This window comes from Theropithecus gelada, chromosome 14, assembly GCF_003255815.1.
Source record: "Theropithecus gelada isolate Dixy chromosome 14, Tgel_1.0, whole genome shotgun sequence".
Taxonomy (NCBI): domain Eukaryota; kingdom Metazoa; phylum Chordata; class Mammalia; order Primates; family Cercopithecidae; genus Theropithecus; species Theropithecus gelada.
This window is the reverse complement of record NC_037682.1, coordinates 119,770,714-119,790,428: the sequence shown is the minus strand read 5'-3', so window position 1 is coordinate 119,790,428 and position 19,715 is coordinate 119,770,714. Positions and strand designations below refer to the sequence as shown.

General features: G+C 41.2%; 1 protein-coding gene across 1 annotated transcript in view; it reads left to right on the top strand.

Annotated features, from left to right (window-relative positions):
• Window positions 1-206: 206 nt before the first annotated feature.
• ETS1 (ETS proto-oncogene 1, transcription factor) overlaps window positions 207-19,715 on the top strand; it is a 127,846-nt gene continuing 108,337 nt past the window's right edge. The window contains exons 1-2 of the mRNA XM_025357387.1: window positions 207-277; window positions 14,484-14,566. Of these exons, the coding sequence (XP_025213172.1) occupies window positions 14,498-14,566 (69 nt within the window). The 5' untranslated portion in view covers window positions 207-277; window positions 14,484-14,497. The remainder of the gene's footprint in view (window positions 278-14,483; window positions 14,567-19,715) is intronic.

Below are 19,715 nucleotides of genomic sequence, written 5' to 3'. Positions count from 1 at the left end.
TCACCATCAATAAACACTGCTTTCCACCTAGACTGCTGCACCTGTCCCAGTGGCTGCTGTCCTGATGCCAGGCGCAAGAGGAAGACTGCCTTTTTTCCAGCTTTCCCTGGCTTGACCACACCCCCCCAATTTAAGGAGGCAGCACTATTAGAAACATTATGGTCTTTGCATCCTCTTAAGCTACTGAGCAGAGGATTCCCGCAGGTAGTTGGAAAGAGACCACAGACTTTGAGGGAAGCTCACTCAGGATCTGCTCTCCGGCAAAGTAGTAAGTGAGGTGTGTGTCAGTCTCTGCCTAAAACTTTTCAGTACATTTTCCTTTTCCTGCTTTAAAAAAATTTCTGCGGAATTAAAAAGTCAATAGAGACATTCAGGATACAAGTCAGTTTTCTCTTTCTCTTTTCACATCTTTCTGTATTACCATTTAATTGCTTAACAACAATTTTCAAAAATACTTCCTAACCTTGTCAGAATAGTCTGAACGCAAGACTATGTTTTTAAAAATGTTCCCTGCTTCATAGAAGCAAAACCATGCACGTTTTAGATACCCGTAGATTACTTGTCAGAAACCCCGATTTTTTTTTTTTTTCCAAATTGGAGCACTTCCAAAGAAATAAAGCTGTAGTTAAACACAGAAATTTCTTTTTTTTCTCTTTAACTCCTAGTAAACCTATGGTTTTACTCTTTTCCCCCCTAGTAGCTTAATGAATTGCTTTTAATAGAGAGGAAATTGCTACAGGTTTGAATCTTGCAAGCCAAACTAGCCTGTTTGGTGTTTTTCTCTGTCTTGGAACTGACTTGCAGACGTTCAAGGATCTACAAGTTCTTAAGTCTGTTGTTGAGACGTGGTGTGGGTGTGGGCTGGGGTTGTCTCAGAGTTAGGGAGGTATTTCTTCTCGCCACGGTAGAGCTGGACTCAGTGGCAGGAGATGTCCACGGCAATTCCTCTCCCTCCAGTGATTTTATCTGGCCATGACACTTTGTATGTTACTTCTCATCCGTGGTTAAAGGCCTCTGTTACCAACTTTTAAAGTAGCGTTTGCTTTGGGCAAACTTGAAAAGGTGCTGGGTCAATGAAATCAATGCATTCTATTGCAGGATTTCCTTATTACCTTTTGGGTAAGTTTTTGTTTTTAATCTCAAGGCCATTTTCCTTCTTACTTTAGACCACTGCTATGCAACTGAGAAAAGAGGTATTTGTTAAACAGCCGGAAATAACGATTCTAAAATGATAACTCGCGGCAGCTCCATTTGATTTGTAAAATTACTGATACTATAACTCTTTCATCAGTTGTGGTTCTGGATTGCGGGGCCTCTTTTTTATCCGAAGAGAAAACCCTTTTTCTTCAGGGGCTGCGGGCTGTGCACGAGGGCGGCAGGGTGGCCACAGTTGCTGTTGAGAGTCTTGCTCACCTGTTGTTCCTGAATGGAGGGAAGGGAGAGCTAATGAGTTAATGTCTGCAAAGTGCTTTGAAGATGAAAAGGTCTTTTCATGTGTTCGGTAGTGCAGTTATTAATATTAATATTTGAAGAAGCGTGCTGCTTCTAATTGTAAATCAACTACTTCCATCCTTGCCAACTCAGTAGTGAAATAACAAACAGTTCAGGCAGTCATGCAGCCTCTTCCGTCCTGGTTCCGCTGCTGAGGATGTGGGAAGCCAAGCCGAGAGCCTGATTATGAAGGAGGCATCTTTGCCTGGCAGGCTTCTTACACGGAGGTGCTGGTTGCTGGCTGTGAAAGGATGTCCTGAGGCAGAGCCCCGGGGAAGCTGGTAGAGGGGTGGGATCCTTTGGCATCTGGCAGTCTGTGGCCCTGGAGAACAAGGCAGAGCATGGACTTGGGTCAGTGGCTGGTCCCAGATGATAATGGAGTTCAAAGGCAAGTAGGGTCAGAACTTCAACCAGCACTGGGTCAGGGTAGGGAAAGTGGCTGTGCACTTGGATTGTGTCAGTGATTAGCTTTGTAGCAGAGAACAGGGATTGAACGTGACTGTGCCTCTTTCCCTTCATCTCTAAAAGGTGAACAATCATTTGCGCCCTGCCTGGTTTACAAAGATGAGAGAATAGAAGTAAACAGCATAGGGCTATGAAAAATCATAGTGCCACGAGGTCAAGGAATGTCTGAATAAATACTGCAACAAACTGGGTGTGTGAGTGCAGGTCCTCTCACCTAGGGGAGGGTGAGGCAGAAGGCAAAACACTGTGCAAACAAATAATCAACACATTTCTCTCTTTGATTGCACTGGTGAATTTCTTACTGATAACTGAGGTTCTGACATACCTTGTGATTTTATTTATTGGTGAATGGATCTGTTCTCTAATTACCGGTTCAAAATTCCCAACTGTTCACATCAAACAGCAGAAGAGAATGATTACATCCCACAAGCTGAGACATCCCTTCCTTCCTTCCTTCCTTCCTTCCTTCCTTCCTTCCTTCCCTCCTTCCTTCCTTCCCTCCTCCCCTCCTTCCTTCCCTCCTTCTTTCCTTCCTTTCTTCCTTCCTTCTTCCCTTCCTTTCAATCTTTCTTTTCTTTTCCTTCTTTCTTTCCTCTCTCCTTCCTTTCTCTCTCTTTCTTTCTTTCTTTCTTTCTTTCTTTCTCTCTCTCTCTTTCTTTCTTTCTTTTTCTTTCTTTCTCCTTCCTTCCTTCCTTCCTTCCTTCCTTCCTTCCTTCCTTCCTTCCTTCCTTCCTTTCCTTCTCTTCTCTTCTTTTCTCTCTCCTCCTTTCTTCTTCTTCTCTCTCTCTCTCCTCCTCCTTCCCTTTCCTCCCTTTCTTTCTTCATTATGGACATTATAAAGTATTTAGCATTTGAGCAAAATTAATGTGGTATGCAGCAACTTAGTGGCATTTCAGGCAAATCTTATATGTTTCTTCAATCCTGGAGAAAATTAGATGTGAAGACATAACTTACTTTTTCTTTCCTCATCTCCTTTATCCCTGCTGTATTGAAAGTATAGCTTATCGGACTCCACCTTTTAATTTAGATGATTCTCTGGTTATCATACCCATTTTTCTTCATTTCACCTAAGGAAGGATACTCAGCCCTAATGTTTACTGAGCACTTAGTATATGTTCCAACATCCTTGCTAGGTGCTTTGCAGAGACTGCTTCATTTCATCTACAATGAAGTTTTGAGGTGGGCACTCCACTCTTGTCATCCCCATTAACCAGGTGGAGACTCTGAGGCACAGTCATATGACCACCTTAACTCATGGTGAACCCTGATTAGAGCCAGTGGAATGTGAACCCAGAGCTTGTGACTGGAACTGCATGTCATAGGAATCTAAGTAACTCTGAGACACACACATTTAGGATAGATTTTTCTGCTTAGACTGATTTGCTTGTCTCGGAGAACCCTGGATTAAGCCTGTTTTCTGAAGTGGTATCTGTGGATTACTGATTCATTGTTATGAAGATAGTGACTTTGAAGAAAGGCTACCCAGGCCTAGTTTCCTGGGTAAGTCAGTCAATCCCTTCTGTGACAAATATCAGTTTTATTTCTACTCCATGCCCGGCCTTGTGCTGGAGACTGTGCCAGATACAGAATAAGCAATATGTAAGCTCCATTTTAAAAATTAACACAATTATCTTTACTAGAAAAGAGGATAAACATGAAAGACAATATAATTATTAAGTGGTGTAGTATAATCTATACATGCTTTGGGAGTTTCGGTAGAAAAAAATGGCATCTAGAGCAGCGAGGGAACGATGTTTCTCATCCGTCTTTTTCTCAAAAGAGGATAGATTTCATATTCCAGTGATCAAGTGTTGGTGCTGCCTTCAGAACTCAGAGGGAACAGACTGGGTAGTACTTACTAGCATGAGAGTAAGCAACAAACATTTAGTGCAAATGTCAGGAAAATATTTTCAATGGGGAGGAAAAAAATATACATTTTCAAGAGATGTGGAAAGGTAGAAAACTCCAGAGTTTTAGTCTTTTTAGAGATTTAAAAGAGATTTATTCTTTTTAGAGATTTAAAAAATAACTTTTCACTTTGAAACAATTTCATATGCATAAAAGTTTGCAAAACAATGTACAAAAAGTTTCCAAAACATTTGAGTCTTTTACAATTGTAAAAAAAAACATAAAATGCAAATAACTCTTTGAAATGATCTCTTGGTACCTCTGGTAATCCTTAATCCAAATGACTCCTGTCGATGGAAGACAGCACCATTGCCAGTTTCTTGATCAAAGGGACCAAATAACTAGAACCATGTCTTCTTAGGAAGAGCAAGAAGCCTTGGCAGATGTGCATCTGGCATACGGCTCCTGAGACACCGACAGGTCCTGAGTTACTCAGTTCTCCCCAGCCGGGTTTGCATTGCACCTGAGGTTATCAGCATCTGCTCAGCCTTGGCCCAGAAATCTTGCCTGTTCTTCCTTGGGCTCTGCCTCCTGAACACCTACCTTGTTATAATCACTCATGAGTTTAACCAAGTTAGTCCAGCGCTGCCTTGCTACTCACAGTGAAGTCCTTTGACCTGCGGCATCAGCACCACGTGGGAGCCTGTTAGAAATGTGGAATGTCTGGCCAGACCTCAGACCTACTGCAGCAGACTGCATTGTAACAGGATCCCTGGGTGATTCACATGCACATTACAGGTTGGGAGGCACTGCTCTAAAGAAAAAGCAGAAAGAGACAAACGAAACTGCAAAAACAAAAAAAATGAACAAACAAGAAATTGTGCACTATTTTCCGCAGCGCTTTACTACTTCCTTATATTTGTATCTAGTTTCTAAAGCGTTACTCCACAAAAGATTGACATTATATCAAAAAGATGTTGGTTTAACTCAGGAAGCTGCAATATTTCGCCATTTGTGCTATGCAATCTTTCAATGAGTTAGTTCCCCAGTGTAAGAAAAATGCTTACTTCTTGGTTTTATGCATAACAATGGTACAAACAGACTACCATTAAACAGAAATTGTGGCTCTTTTCTCCTGCAAAATTCTTGACTAATGCTACTCAACCTATGATTATGAAAGAGAATCCTGTTTTCATGACTTGAATACAAGTCTTTAGAAAAAGAGATGAGGGATTTAGCTATCCGTGTTCTAGCTCTAACACTTAAATAACCTCTGCCATGTTGGGCAGTAGAAAAAAGTAATTAATGTAAATCAGTAGTGTTACTAATTAGTAACATTAGTAAGCATTTATTATTTATTAATTATTATTAGTAAGCATTTATTAGTAAGCATTTAGTAATGCTTACTAATTGCCAGGTACTATTGATAAAATAGCAATAATAACAATTATTATTTATTGACCATTTTTACTATGTATACAGCATGCTGCTAAGTATTTGTGTTTTGTTATAATCCTCCTCTATAATCCTGAAAGGGTTGGTATTATTATCTGCATGTTATAGTTGAGGAAACTGACTGTGAGGTTAAGAAGTTTGCTCATGGCCATGCACTCAGCAAGCAGTTCTATGTTCACCCATAGTGTGTAACTCCAGGGTTCTTGATCACTGCTAAGCACGTAACCTCTTGGGCCTCAGTTCATTGAAATAAATGAGAAGATTGATGAAGGTTTTCCAACTCCAAAAATTCATTGGATTTATACAATCCTTCTTTATATAAGAATGCTAGCAAGCTGTTTAGCCTTATACTGAGAAATTGGAACCTTACAATTTGGGTAATAAAACAAATGAAACTCCACCATGAAAATCACAATCAGACATAGTCCAAGAAGTTGCTTGCTGGATTTGAGAGATCTAAGGCAGCTGGTATCTTTTAGTTCAATTTTAAAGGGGTATTATTGCAACTATCCAGTCCCTTCTCATTGTTCTTAATAAAATCTCTCTCTATTTATGGTGCCTCTCAGTTTTGTTGAGAATTCCTTTAGAGCCAGAACCAAGTCTAAACTCTGGATTATGTCTGACATGCTTCACAGGCTAAGAGTCAAAATGTGATTCTTTAAAATTCTAGGCTCTTCAGAGGTTTCATTGGCAGCAATCATTGGGTTAGAGTTGACATTAATCTTGTGGCCCTTCTTTGCGTTTGACTTGGAAAATAATCTCTTATTTCATGGCCTCTACTACAACCATTCTTGTGAAGCACAGAGTACTTTACATTATTCCTCCAGTTTATTCCTTTTTCGTTTTGAGGTTCTAAGTAAAGCACAATCCTCATTTATTTATTCAGTTATTTATGAGTACTTACCATGCTCCTGTCTCAGGACTACATCCTAAGGCCAAGTGTGATCATTTGTTGAATTTCATGGTAAAATACAGGATTTGTCTTCCCTGACATAGCATAGCGTTTGTACACAGGCTATGGCTCTTTTTACTGTAAGGCAGTGTATTGAATACCACCTTTGATCTTCAGGAAGATGTTCTGACAGAAGCATGATTGGCTAGAAAACTAGATTGTTAGTATTTCAAAGGTTTCAGAGACTAGAATTGGCATTTTCTTAGTTAGATTCCTAGACCTAAGAGTTGGCAGGTTTTAATGTATTTCCTTGATGCCTAGGAGAAGCAAGACCTTTCTGTCCATTGTTGACAATGCCGTTTCAGTACTGTATGGTGAGGGATTTGTTTCCACTGAGAGGGAAATGCATAAAATAATCCATGAAGCATTCCTTATTTCTTAACTGCTGTGGTATACCAGCGTAAAACATCTTCTAGTCCTTCTCTTTTTCAGGAGACAGTAGTGAGCTACTCCTCAACGAAGGGTAAAACAATATACTCTTTAAAATTATAGTGACATGAGTTCATTTGAATATTCTAAGAAGGATTCATTGAGCTATGTCAATTCATGTAGGACTTGAAAGTGTTACGCTTAATTAGGAGATGAGTTTATTTTTAGAGAAATAGGAGATGGATATGACTCATTTCCATTTAAGCAAGGGTTGGGGGAATAATTATAGTGAAGTTGGGAAGAAACAAAGACTGAGATGTTAATTGTACTGTGAGTTGCTGCTCTGTGACCTTAGTGAAAGAATAAATGCACTTAGCTTAAGACACAGAAGCCAGTAGCCCATAATTCGGAACACTGCCTTCATTTGTCAGTGCTGGCTACTTAAAATAAGAAGGAATATTTACTACTACTGTAATGTTGGATTACTTAGTCAAGCAAATGAGGTTCTTATAGATTTAGTAGTGAGACAGAAAAACCATCTTCAGTTCTTCTAATCCTTCTTCTTTTCTACGTGTTGTAACCACAAAATATCCATGGGGAGTGAGGAATGTTCAGCTTTCCTAGATATGATGGATCTTAAACTTGAGTTCTTAGAGAATTGGACTTGAGAGCTTTTGTTACAGTGACAGGTCAGGGAAGACATCTACTCAAATGATTTGAGAAATACGTGGGCTACTCACGAGAATCAGAAAGAACACACTGAAGGAGTATAGATGAACTCATCAATCTGGTACATCCTTCAGTTTAGAGAAAAGTGCCATCTTGCTTGTAGTTAATGCTTGAGAAGCCTAACCTCGGGGTCACACAAGGACACACTTCATCATAGGGATAATTTTTTTTTTTTTTTAATGTCCAAACGATACCTTCACTCTCTTGGATAAGCTCAGGATGCACAAGGATTGTACACACCAACTCTGTTTCAAGTACTTTAGGTACTTTTCCTCACTTAGTAAACAGACACTTGTTGCATGGCTACTATGTGTCATCCGAAAAGACACCATCCTTACTCTCAAGTTACTCATCATGCAGGAGCAGAAACAGGCATAGATAAGGAAAGTGTCATGAACTTTGTTACATTGTTACAGTAATCCCACAGAGGGGCATCAAGGAGGTGCATGCAATTGTCAAAGAGGGTAGGGGGGAGGGGAAAGCTTCCTGAAAGAGGAGATACGCTGAGTCTTCAAAAATACATTTCCAGAGTATTCAGAAAAAATAAAAGTCTATACGTTGTAGATTAAAGATGTTGCCTTGGTAACCCAGGTGTTGCCTTTAGTTTGGCAAAAGCGCTGTTGTTTGGAGCAGGTTTTCTTTACATGGCTAGTTCTTTTGGAAGCCAAATTCTTTTTTTTTTTTTTTTGCAATGGAGTTTTGCTCTTGTTGCCCAGGCAGGAGTGCAATGGCAACATCTCAGCTTACTGCAACCTTTGCCTCCCAGGGTAAACGATTCTTCTGCCTTAGCCTCCCAAGTAGCTGGGATTACAGGCATGCACCACCACACCTGGCTAATTTTGTACTTTTAGTGGAGATGGAGTTTCACTATGTTTGTCAGGCTGCTCTTGAACTCCTGACCTCAGGTAGTCTACCGGCCTCGGCCTCCCAAAGTGCTGGAATTATAGGCATGAGCCAACGGGGCCGGCCCTGGAAGCCAAACCTGTATTCCAAGCCAAAAGGACATGCTTTTTGTTTGAATTGATAGGAATCCTAAATTATTGACATTAGGATAAATGCTCATTGGAAATTTATTCAAATTTTGCATAGCTTTCAAAGAGGAAAGGCTGGGGCGAGGCGTGGTGGGGAGAAATCTACATTTTCTGCCACAGCTTTATTGTGATTTTGAATTCCCCATGTGCCATCTTCATATCCAGGATATGTTTTAACCATAATTCCTTGCCTATGAAGCTAACATGAAGACCAGAGGGCAAGTTGAAATTTAAAACACGATGCCTTTGTCAGCGGGAGTCTAATTTTGGCTTGTCTATTATGGAATGCAGTTAGTCAATATGTATTCAAATACGGAATGCACATTTTCTTTGTCCCCAAAATGCTCCTTTTGGGCATTTAGTGGGAATGTAAAATATTTTAGGAATTTTTATCATGACAAAGAATTGGGGACAAATTAATTATACAATAATAAGAGGCTCGTTAAAAGTATGATACATACATACAATAGAATACTTGGCAGTCGTCATCTTTAGGATAGAGAGCCACATTTATCAACAGAGAAAAATATCCATAGCATTATGTTAAATGTCAGTGAACAAAGCAGGTTACAAAAGAGCATGTGGAGAATAATCTCATGAAGGTAAAATTGTAATCACGTGTGTGTGCGACATCTATGTTCGTTTAGATACATTAAAAAATACTCATAAGAATATTGAACAAATTATTAGTATAATTATCTCTACATGCCGAGGTTTCAGGTGATTCTAATATCCATCTGTGACTTCTTTGTATTTTAATTTTTGCGGTAACATTGTATTAGCTTGACAAAAACAATTAATTTCAAAAGAATTTTTTTTCAAAAGAAAAATATTTAAGGGTAATTTACTTGGTATTTACCTAAAGGCATAGTTTTTCTTTTAGGAATACATAACCCCAAATGAAAAAGGCTTAACTGATGTCAAAGTTATCTAGAAATACAGCCAAGCAGGGTCAGAGTTGATGTGAACTGGATCCAGCCTTGGTTCAAGCCTGGCCTCTTTGGGATTTCTTGATCTTCTGCTGCCTTGGCCTGAACCGTCCCTCTCCTCCGTAATTTTTCGTTTATTCTGTGTCTCTCTCAACCTGCCCTGCCCTGGCAAGCCCCGGGTGAAAAAAAGTGACATCCTACAGGTCCCGGCCGGGTTGCCAGCTTGGGGAGGGTAGAAAGTTGGAGAAGTGGTCACTTGCTCTATGAAGAATAGAATTCTGGAGAATCAAACAGAACCACAGTTTTAAAGTGATTTTTTGGACATGAGACACCCAGGTAAGCCAAAGGGTTGACTTTTTTGTCTTCTCCATCACGTGCTTGTTTCTGTCCCTGCCATCCAGGGTGACGAGGGTGCTTAGAGAAGCATCTTCTCTCTCTCTCTTTTTTTTTTTGGTTTTTTGCCAGAAGAGAATTCCCTCCCACGTGACAACTGTTTGAACATCAGCAGCACCAACATTTTTCTTAGTATTGTACACACTTATTGCATAAGTACCAAGCAACCGTGGCATCTGAAGATTTACTCCCCAGCCAAGAAGCATCCATGAGACCTGTTTGGGTGCAAAAATGATTTGGACACTTGGTAACAGAGGGTCTAGAGAAGCATCTTCTCTAAGCACAGGAGGAGGCTGAAGACCAGGAGTCTGGTCTCAGCTTGGCCAATTAGCAGCATCGCCTGTCTTCCTCCTCATGTATAAAAAGAGGGGCTTACACGAAAAGAGATTGTACAAGTTTTCCAACTTACACTATTTTATTTAGCAGTTATCTATGTGCCAGTTACTTTCCAACACCAGACTAGGATCCAGGGATCTGGAGTGAAGAAATGAACTAAATCTCCTCTCTGGGGAAGCTTAAATTCTAACAGAGTGGACTTTGGAGAAGATAATGCACAAACACCTAGGTGTCAGAGTCGGGAGAAAGGTACTGCTATTCATATGCGGTGATGGGAAAAGCCTTCTTAGATGAGGTGGCATTGAATAGCTATATGAATAGAAGGAAACGGTTTTCCCTTAGAAACGGATCATGAAGCAAATGGATTATTTCAAGTGGTTCTTTATCTAGACCTGCAATCTATTCAGATTCTCTATTTTGAGGAATAAATATATTCACATCTGATCTACCTCTTACATTTTTAGTCTTGTGAGACCAATTCATTCATTTATTCATTCACTGATTTAAAAAACAATGAGTTTCCATTATGCCCCATGGTCTGTCTTAAGTGCTGAAGACAAAAAAATGAAAAGGCATGGTGCCTGCCTTCGAGTAGCTCAGAATTTAGCAGGAGAGACAAACAGAAACAGATGGTTATAAAACAATGTGATACGCACCATGATAGAAATACACTCTGGGAACATGGACAAGGAGCCGCTAGCCCTGGCTGGGGTGAAGGGTGGCTCAGGAAGGATTCCAGGCTGCAATAACCTCTGAGCTGAGCCTAAAACCCAGAGGAGGCAGGGTTCACTCATCTTGAGGGGGGGTGGGCATTCCTAGCAGAGGGGGGAACACGAGAAGGGCAGGGGCGCGAGACATGGCACCGCATGCCTAAGAAAGCAACAGAGTTTATGTTGCAGTGGAGGGTGCAGGGGGCACGGCGAGACGGGGCTGTAGAGGTGGGAGGGAGCATGGGGGCACAGCAAGCCACAGTCCAGAGCAGGGCAGCCTCATTCCGACCCACTTATCCTGCGGCTCATGTGGCGCAGGTCCTTTTCAAGAAAAATAAACTCAGCTGTGCAAGACCCTCTGTTACCAAGCGTCCAAATCATTTTTGCACCCAAACAGGTCTCATGGATGCTTCTTGGCTGGCGAGTAAATCTTCAGATGCCACGGTTGCTTTGTATTTATCCAATAAATGTGTGCAACGCTAAGAAAAATGTTGGTGCAGCTGATGTTCAAGCAGTTGTCATGTGGGAGGGAATTCTCTTTTGCCAAAAAGCCAAAAAAGAAAAGAAAAAACAAACACTACTAAAAAAAAAACCACCTAAACACTTCATTTACTTCTTCTGAGAAGGTTTACGTCTCTAGCAGCTGTTCTGTGTCACAATCTACAAGTGGAACAAGGGCGGGTTCTTTTTTTCTTTCTCCAAAAAAATAATAAAGCAGCAATCCATTTCTGTCCCAGAGTTATTTCCTGAGACGAGAGCCCTTGAGAGCCCTGGCAACTCCCTCTTGTCAGTTTCCTCTCTGGGCAAAGGGCTTTTCCCCAAGGGAAGTGTCATTCATACAGTCATAGCTTCAAGAATACAGTCCAGCACAGAGTGCACCAGATGTGGGGCCAGAGCTTTCCTCCCTCACTCTGTCAATGAGAAGAGAAAACATATTTCCACTGAACCCTTTTCCAGGAGTGTTGCTATGAGGGGGAGTGTTGTCTGGCCGGCAGACAGAAACCCTTGGTGTCTTTGAGCTGGGCTTCAGGATGTGGCTGCCAATTCCAAAAGTCCTTTCTCTTACAAATATGTAAGTAAAACAGACATTTGAAAGGTGAAGGTCCTTTGCCGCTTGTGGGACTCTAGGGATGATTTATAGGGCCATGTGGTTACACCTTGCTCTATGCAATCCTTCACAATTTCCTATTCACTGCACCCAGCAGAACTGACTGCTTCCTATTTCTTTTTCCATATTGTTGGCCAACTACTCATCACATTATGCTATGGTTATATGTGAGCCTGTCGGTTCCGCTGCCTGAAGATAAGGACCCTGTCTTTCTCAGCTTCTTCCCCAGTCAGATAGAATCTAAGGGCCATGAGGTCAGGAATCTTTGTTTACTGGTGTGTTTCAAGTGCTCAAGGCCGTGCCTGGCACATAGTAGGTGCGCAGTGATTATTTACCAAATGAATAAACAGGTCACTAACAAAGGACGCCTATTACATGATTGTTGGATGAATACAATCGTACTCCCTTATCTGTGGTTTTGCTTTCCGAGGTTTCAGTTACTCTCCCTCGACCAAGGTTTGAAAATAAGTGAGTACAGTACAGTAAGATATTTTGAGAGACAGAGAGAAACCACATTCAATAACTTTTATCACGGTGTATTGTTATAATTGTTCTATTCCTGTACTAGTTATTGTTAATCCCTTACTACATCTAATGTATAAATTAAACTTTATCATAGGTGTGCATGCATAGGAAAACGCATAGTATGTATAGGGTTCTGTACTATCTGAGGTTTCAGGTCTCCACTGGAGGGTTTTGGAACAAATCCTATTTGGGTAAGGGGAGACTACTGTAATCTCCTGAGGTCCGTGAGGACTCAGGAGATCCTTGGGGCTTTTTTTCTGGAGGAAATCAGAGGGATGAATGTTTACGTGAAACAGCATTCCCACATCACTGGGGGGAATTCCAAAAAGTACTAATTTCTAAAAGGTATTAGTTGCCCTGCAGGACCCTGGAGGGATGATCAACATTTCCCTAGGGAATTTGATTGTGGTTAAGCCATTGTCAGTATGACACAATCAATGTTGTTAACTTTTATGTCTCATCCAAAGATCTCAAAGTAGATCAAAAACTTTGAAGTGGGATATAGGGTTTGATGATGATTCATCAGGACTTTAAAACTTGATTCTAAGAGTGAAAATGAGGAACGCTTTGGTGGAAAAGGAGCCATGGAGCTCAGTGAGATGATCCTCACAGTGTATGGTCAGGACAGGCCGACCTAAACCATGTGACATGCATCTTACTCTTAGTTTCATGCTCAGTGCCTAGTACAGAGTCAGACCCATCATAGGTACTCACTGTTCTTGGAAACAAACACTGAATAGTGACCCCTGATGCAGATGTTAACAATGTCCCTGGCCTAGGGTATTTTGACCTTTTCCTACTATTCAGCTTCACCACTGAGGAGCTCTTCCTGGTTTTGCTGTAGCAGAGATCAATTTCCTGAAAAACTAAAGGACAAAATCTTGATTAACATAGTCTAGCTATCCAGACCCTTAGTTAATTTTTAAAAATGAATGTTATTTTGACTGCATTTGGAAGAAAAGACATAAGAAAAAGGCAAAGTTTTAGTTAAAAACACAAGGCGTAGTTCTAGGATAAGATATGTCTTCAGGAGATTTGTAGCTTATATCCCTTAACCATATGATATTAGTAGTTTTGTGGTTGTAACTCTTAGGCAGTATAGTTTTATGTTGCCAAGCTGTTTAACTATATCATTTAAACATTTAAATATATTTCATATGAAAGAAGGGATCAAGATGGTGAACCAAACTGCAAATTGAACATAAGACATTTCTTAGTACTCAATGTTTCTTGAAATGTATCAATTGCTTTAAATGTTAAGAATTAAGGAAAAGGGCAGACAAATACGAACTGGAAAGCAGTGAAGTTAAAGCGTCACTTCCTAACAATAAGAATTTGGCCTCTGAGTGGTATGCCTAGCAATTTAATCTTCGAGATTATTCAAGAATGACTTTTTAAATGCATAGTATAACGTTTATGAAAGTGTGTAATGCACTTTCGAAAGTATTTAGGTCAACAGAGATGTTCGATATATAACGATGACCAGTAGCTAGCTGGAAAATCCCTTCAGCCAGAAAATTGCTCAAGCATTCTAGTCACTCAGACTTCCAATGTAGAAAGTAGCTCTCAACAAGAGTTATTTTAATAGCTCTCCTCCTTTTTTCAAGATGAATAATGTTCAATCCCTTTTGCAGGGTTTCTCTGTTTATCTGTTTCTTGGGGTACTGGGTAACATACCTCTTCAGGAGAGCTTTTTCCATCCTTCCCTTCTCCAATCCTTTCTTTGTTTATTCCTTTATCAATTAGTTTATGCCCCAACTATGTATTGTATGTCTACTTATGTGCCAGGCCTGGCTGTGGGTCGGGGAGACACACAAAAACTTGTTCCTGCCCAGAAACCCTACAAAAATGTGCCTCTTGTGCACTGGTTTGCTGCTTGTTGTCTGCAGTGTGTAGACATGATCTGTTATCCACGTTACCTTGCAACCAGGGGACTGGTTCTGTCTGAGGTCTGCTCTTACCGGTGCCGGGAGTTAGTCACTTTATCTTTCTGAATTTCCATTGTTTTCCCTGCCACGCAAAGAAGTGAACTGGTTGGTTCCTAAGGAGACTCTTAGTTCTAAGGTTCATGTCCTCCTTGTGGATTCTAGTCCACAAACCTGTGAGCATCCAGAGGCTCAGTGAACGCCTTCTCTCACACAGGTGCTGAGAGCAGGATGAGCTACTTTGTGGATTCTGCTGGGAGCAGCCCTGTCCCTTACTCAGCGGCTCGTCCTGCAGTGGTGGTGAGTGGTGGCCCCGTCCCCGCCCCTTTGCCCACGCAACCTTCTCCCCTCCTCCCCGTACTTCCTGTATCCTGACTGCCAGTAGACAGAGAAGCCAGAAACCTGAACTCCAGGGTTTGAATCAGCTTTGAATCTTACTCAATTGTAAGATTATCTATGATTTTATCAGCATGTAATAGAAAACCAAATACTGATGAATTTGCTGAAGAAGTTTTAGTATGTTTGAGTTTGAGAGAAATGACTCAAATATGATGAACATTTAAAGCCAGTTGATTTTCACTGCACAGTTCATTTGATGAAGATGTTTTACATATTGATGTACCTTATTCCTATACATATTATAATTTAACTTATTTTTGACCTCAGACATAAAAAGTCAATAATGCAAGTTTTCTAATCACAGACTTTAAAAGTGAAAATGGAATATGACAATAAGTTTATGGGAAGATTTCATAACTCCTAGAATAAGAGGGGACAAAGAAATTTTAAAATAGGACTGGATAAAGTTTATTGTCCATAGGTGAGAAGACCCTTGCCCAAGCTATATGCTGATCAAGAGAAATGCTTTGACAAATTTCTCAAAATTGTATTGTGTGAGGGATCTTATAATGTTGTCACTGATCACTTCCAATGTTAAAAGTAACTAATATCAGCAACTGTGTCATTAATTATTCTTTCTAAATTCTGTTATGTTTTTATCCAAAGATAGCCATCATAAATGTTGAAATTTTTTTATATACTTATAGCAAAATACAGACAGCTAAGTTTGTTTTATTTATTTTTTTTCTTTTTCTTTTTTCTTTTCTTTCTTTTTCTTTTTTTTTTTTTTGAGACAGAGTCGTCCTCTATCACTCAGGCTGGAGTGCAGTGGCACAATCTTGGCTCACTACTACCTCCACCTTCTGGGTTCAAGTGATTCTCCTGCCTTAGCCTCCCGAGTAGCTGGGATTACAGACCTGCACCACCATGCCTGGCTAATTTTTGTATTTTTGGTAGAGAAGGGGTTTCACCATGTTGACCAGGCTGGTCTCAAACTCCTGACCTCAAGTGATCTTTCTTTGAGATGGAGTCTTGCTCTGTTGCCCAGGCTGGAGTGCAGTGGTGCAATCTCTGCTCACTGCAACCTGTGCCTCCCAGGTTCAAGCAATTCTCCTGCCTCAGCCTCCCGAGTGACTGGGATTACAGGTGCCTGTCACCACACCCAGCTACTTTTTTGTATTTTTAGTAGAGACAGAGTTTCACCATGTTGGCCAGGCTGGTCTCAAACTCCTGACCTCAGGTGATCCACCCACCTCGGCCTCCCAAAGTGCTGGGATTACAGGCGTGAGGCACTGAGCCCAGCCACAAAAAAGTTTATTATATTGTTATTATTATTATTAACTTTTCCAAGTACATTTATGGGTCTGAATTAACACCAATAAACACGAACTCATTTCTGACTTGTCTTTGACTCTGTCTTGCCAGAGATTCTGTATAGTTTTTAACACTGGTTAAAGTTAACTATGACACATAGTTAACTATGACCTCTCACTGTAATTGTATATTAAAAGACCCGAATTGTTTGAAGTTGTTTTTTTGGCATTAAAAAAAAAAAAATCTCTCAGTAGCTATTTTATGTTCAAGGGAAAAGGCACATTTTAAGGATGATTGAGACATCTCTTTTCAGTAGCTGTTTTTACCACATTTGTCTTCTTTTTAAAATGGCTTCTGTGTTCATGTAAGCACCATTTACTAAGACAAAAAATTAGAATCAGAAAAAGGTTTTAGACAATAGTATACGTCAGAAATATGTTTAAACTGCCCCCTCCCCAACACTCCACTACACGACAAGTCCAGGCAAGGAGTTACTCAAGTTTGCTTAGTAGCGATTGCCAAAGGACTTGGAGCTTAAGATCATATAGAGGGCTGAAGAAGTTGCCAGAGAAGGGCTCCTCCTCCTGTTTCTCACATAGAGGTCATCATTTAAGGTTAACACAAATGACATTAAAATTTCCTTAAAGATAATATTGTAGAGATTTGCTAAAATAAATAAGGATATTGTGATTTCAGAGCAAAATGTGCCATTGACTTGAAAAACAAGATTTAAAAGCCAGTCCATGTTAATTCTATTTACAGGTATTATAGTCAAATTAAAACAGATTAATATCTTGGCTAAGAATGAAATGCCATGGCTGGGCTCAGTGGCTCGCACCTGTAATCCTGGCACTTTGGGAGGCTGAGGCAGGCAGATCACTTGAGGCCAGGAGTTTGAGACCAGCCTGGCCAACATGATGAAATCCCATTTCTACTAAAAATACAAAAAAAGAAAAGAAAAAAATTAGCTGGGCGTGGTGGCACATGCCTGTAATCCCAGCTACTCAGGAGGCTGAGGCATGAGAATCACTTGAACCCAGGAGGTGGAGGTTTCAGTGAGCTGAAATTGTGCCATTGCACACTCCAGCCTGGGTGACAGAGCGACACTCCGTCTCAAAAAGAAAGAAAGAAAGAAAGAAAGAAAGAAATACCACACAAATATGTACTTAGATACTGAAATAAAAAGCCTATTATAAGTATAAAAGTTGCAGATATAATATAATGTTATCCTGGACAGGGTATCTCAAAATTGTAGGGGAATAAAAAAACCCCAAATCAAATAACTCTAAGTGCATAATTTCAACTAAAGACACCTCCCTGCAATTGAACACCCTGGATATTTTAAATAAATTCTGAATGGTTTCCATTGGTTTCCAACCAAATAATCCATTTACGCCCGCCCATGACAGCCATATCTGAAAAACATTAACGTGTGAGATCCTTTTCACTACAAAGTTCGAAGTTGCTTGAGTGAAAGCAGAAGGTTGCCCAAAAGAGCTGCTGGATTATTGTTTCTTGCACCTGCAGTCCTAACTTCTCTCTGGGCCTCAGTTTCTCTGTCCCTGAAACGATTTAGGCCACCTTCCAGAGCAGGCAGCGAAGCCTTTTAATTTTTTCACATACTCTTTCTCTAATAAAAATTAAGAAGCAAATAACACTTATTAGTATCAACTCAAGTTCAATAAACCAACTCAAACCATAACCTCTAACTTTAGACTGGGCTGTAATAAACAGAGTATCTGTAAATTGTCTACAAAATATAACCTTAGGACATTGGCGCTAGAGACATCAGCAAACAAACCTCACATTCAGTTGCAAACTAAGATACCCTGGAGGGGTGAGCACGGCTTCATTAACTTTCCTAGATAAGAGAGTCAGAGCCCCAGGCAACCAGCGTCTTCTCAGTTCTTTTGGAGCCTCCCTGTCTAGAGCTCAACCCATAGTGCTTAATCCAATAATCCAAGTCCTCCTACCTGGTGCCCTAGTCTCTGATTTAGTTAGTCTGACACACCAAAAGAAAAAAAAAAAAAAGAAAGAAAGAAAAAGAAAGAAAAGAAACTCTGTCCCATGTATGGTAAATTCAGAGTGAAAAGAAAACCATGAGAGTAGTGGGGTTTTCAGTAGGGGGTGATTTTACCCCACAAAGGGATATTTGACAATGCCTGGAGACTTCTCTCCTTGTTAAAATTTAGGGTGTGCTCCTGGCCTCAGAGAGTAGGAGCCAGGGATGTAAGTAAACATCCAGTAGTACACAAGACAGCCCCCTATGATAAACAATTATCCAGCCCCAAATTCTGATGGTGCTGAGGTTGAGAAACCTGGTCTAGAGTAGCCACAGGTCAAGCTTGAGAGCAGAATGGGACTGTGTGTACAGACTGCTCTAAGCAGGTCTTGGTTACTAGTAAATGATTGCCTTAGAAAGGGAAATCTAACAAAAGAAAGTGAGACTGCGTTCCTGCTCCGAGGGGCTCTTATTTAGCAGGCTGCATTAGTTGGCCAATAAACAATATCTTCTAATATAGGATGTCCCTATTTTCTAGCGCCTAAAGATAACTAAGTCTGGCAGTCCTTGCTTGTAAATTAGAGGTCACATTAATGTTATCTGGTCATTTGCTGTGGAAGAATGCTTGGAAATCACGGGAGCCACAGTGGTTAAAATCCATGCCGGCCTCAGGTAATCACGGTTTTGCACAGAATTCACATTCTCTGCCTCAGGGTCAGTTTCTCAAAAGCAGGACTCACGTTTTCCCCGTGTGTAAGGTCAGCGCTTTGGGAGGCCGTAGTGAATGAGGTGATGTCACAGTGGGGAGGTGGAGAAACAACACTCTGGGAAGTCGTCTGGCCGTTGTGTGGGAGGGATGACCTTTCCAGGTACTTCTATGGGCTGTGTGTCAGGGACCCTTTCATGCATGGGGAGGAAGCGCTCCTTCCTGTTACGCTGCCTCTGCAAGCCCAAGCCCTCTGCGAGCCTGGAAGTCCCTCGCAAGCCCAGTACTTTTGTCCTCTCATGCGTCATTCTCCCCTTCACAGCACTGTGCTGGCCCCGCTGAGAGTGGCGGTAATGAGCGGGCTGGGCTGCTCTCAGTTTTGGCTGAACATGGCCCAGCCTGGGCTGCCTCACCGGCAGGGAGGATGTGCGGAGGAGTTCCTGGGGGATTAGTGACCCATTTGGCCATGCGGGCTTTAGGAAACACCTTGGACTATACAGAGGAAAGGAACTGACCACTCACCTCCTCCCAGAGCCACTGACTTTGGGGGATAGAACAACATGCGCAGGCAGGAGTGGCCCACTGTGCTCGGCCTCAGGGAAGGCACCTATGCCTGAGAGGCTAACTGCGTATCCCCAAGTGCCAGAATATCCTATGATAAGACTCTGGGCTTAGGGGACATCCCTGGTAATTCGAGGGTGAAGTAACTGTATTAAAAACTCCCCACTCTTGGTTGGCCGCAGTGGTTCACGCCTATAATCCCAGCACTTTGGGAGGCCAAGATGGGTGGATTACCTGAGGTCAGGAGTTCTAAACCAGCCTGGCCAACATGATAAAACCCCGTCTCTACTAAAAATACAAAAAATTAGCTGGGTGTGGTATAAGGCGCCTGTAATTCCAGCTACTCAGGAGGCTGAGACAGGAGAATTGCTTGCACCCAGGAGGCGGAGGTTGCAGTGAGCCGAGATCGCACCACTATACTCCAGCCTGAGCAACAGAGTGAGACTCTGTCTCAAAACAAAAACAAAAACAAAAACGAAAAAATAAAAAACTTGCCACTCTGTCGCTCTCCCTAGATCAAATGTGTT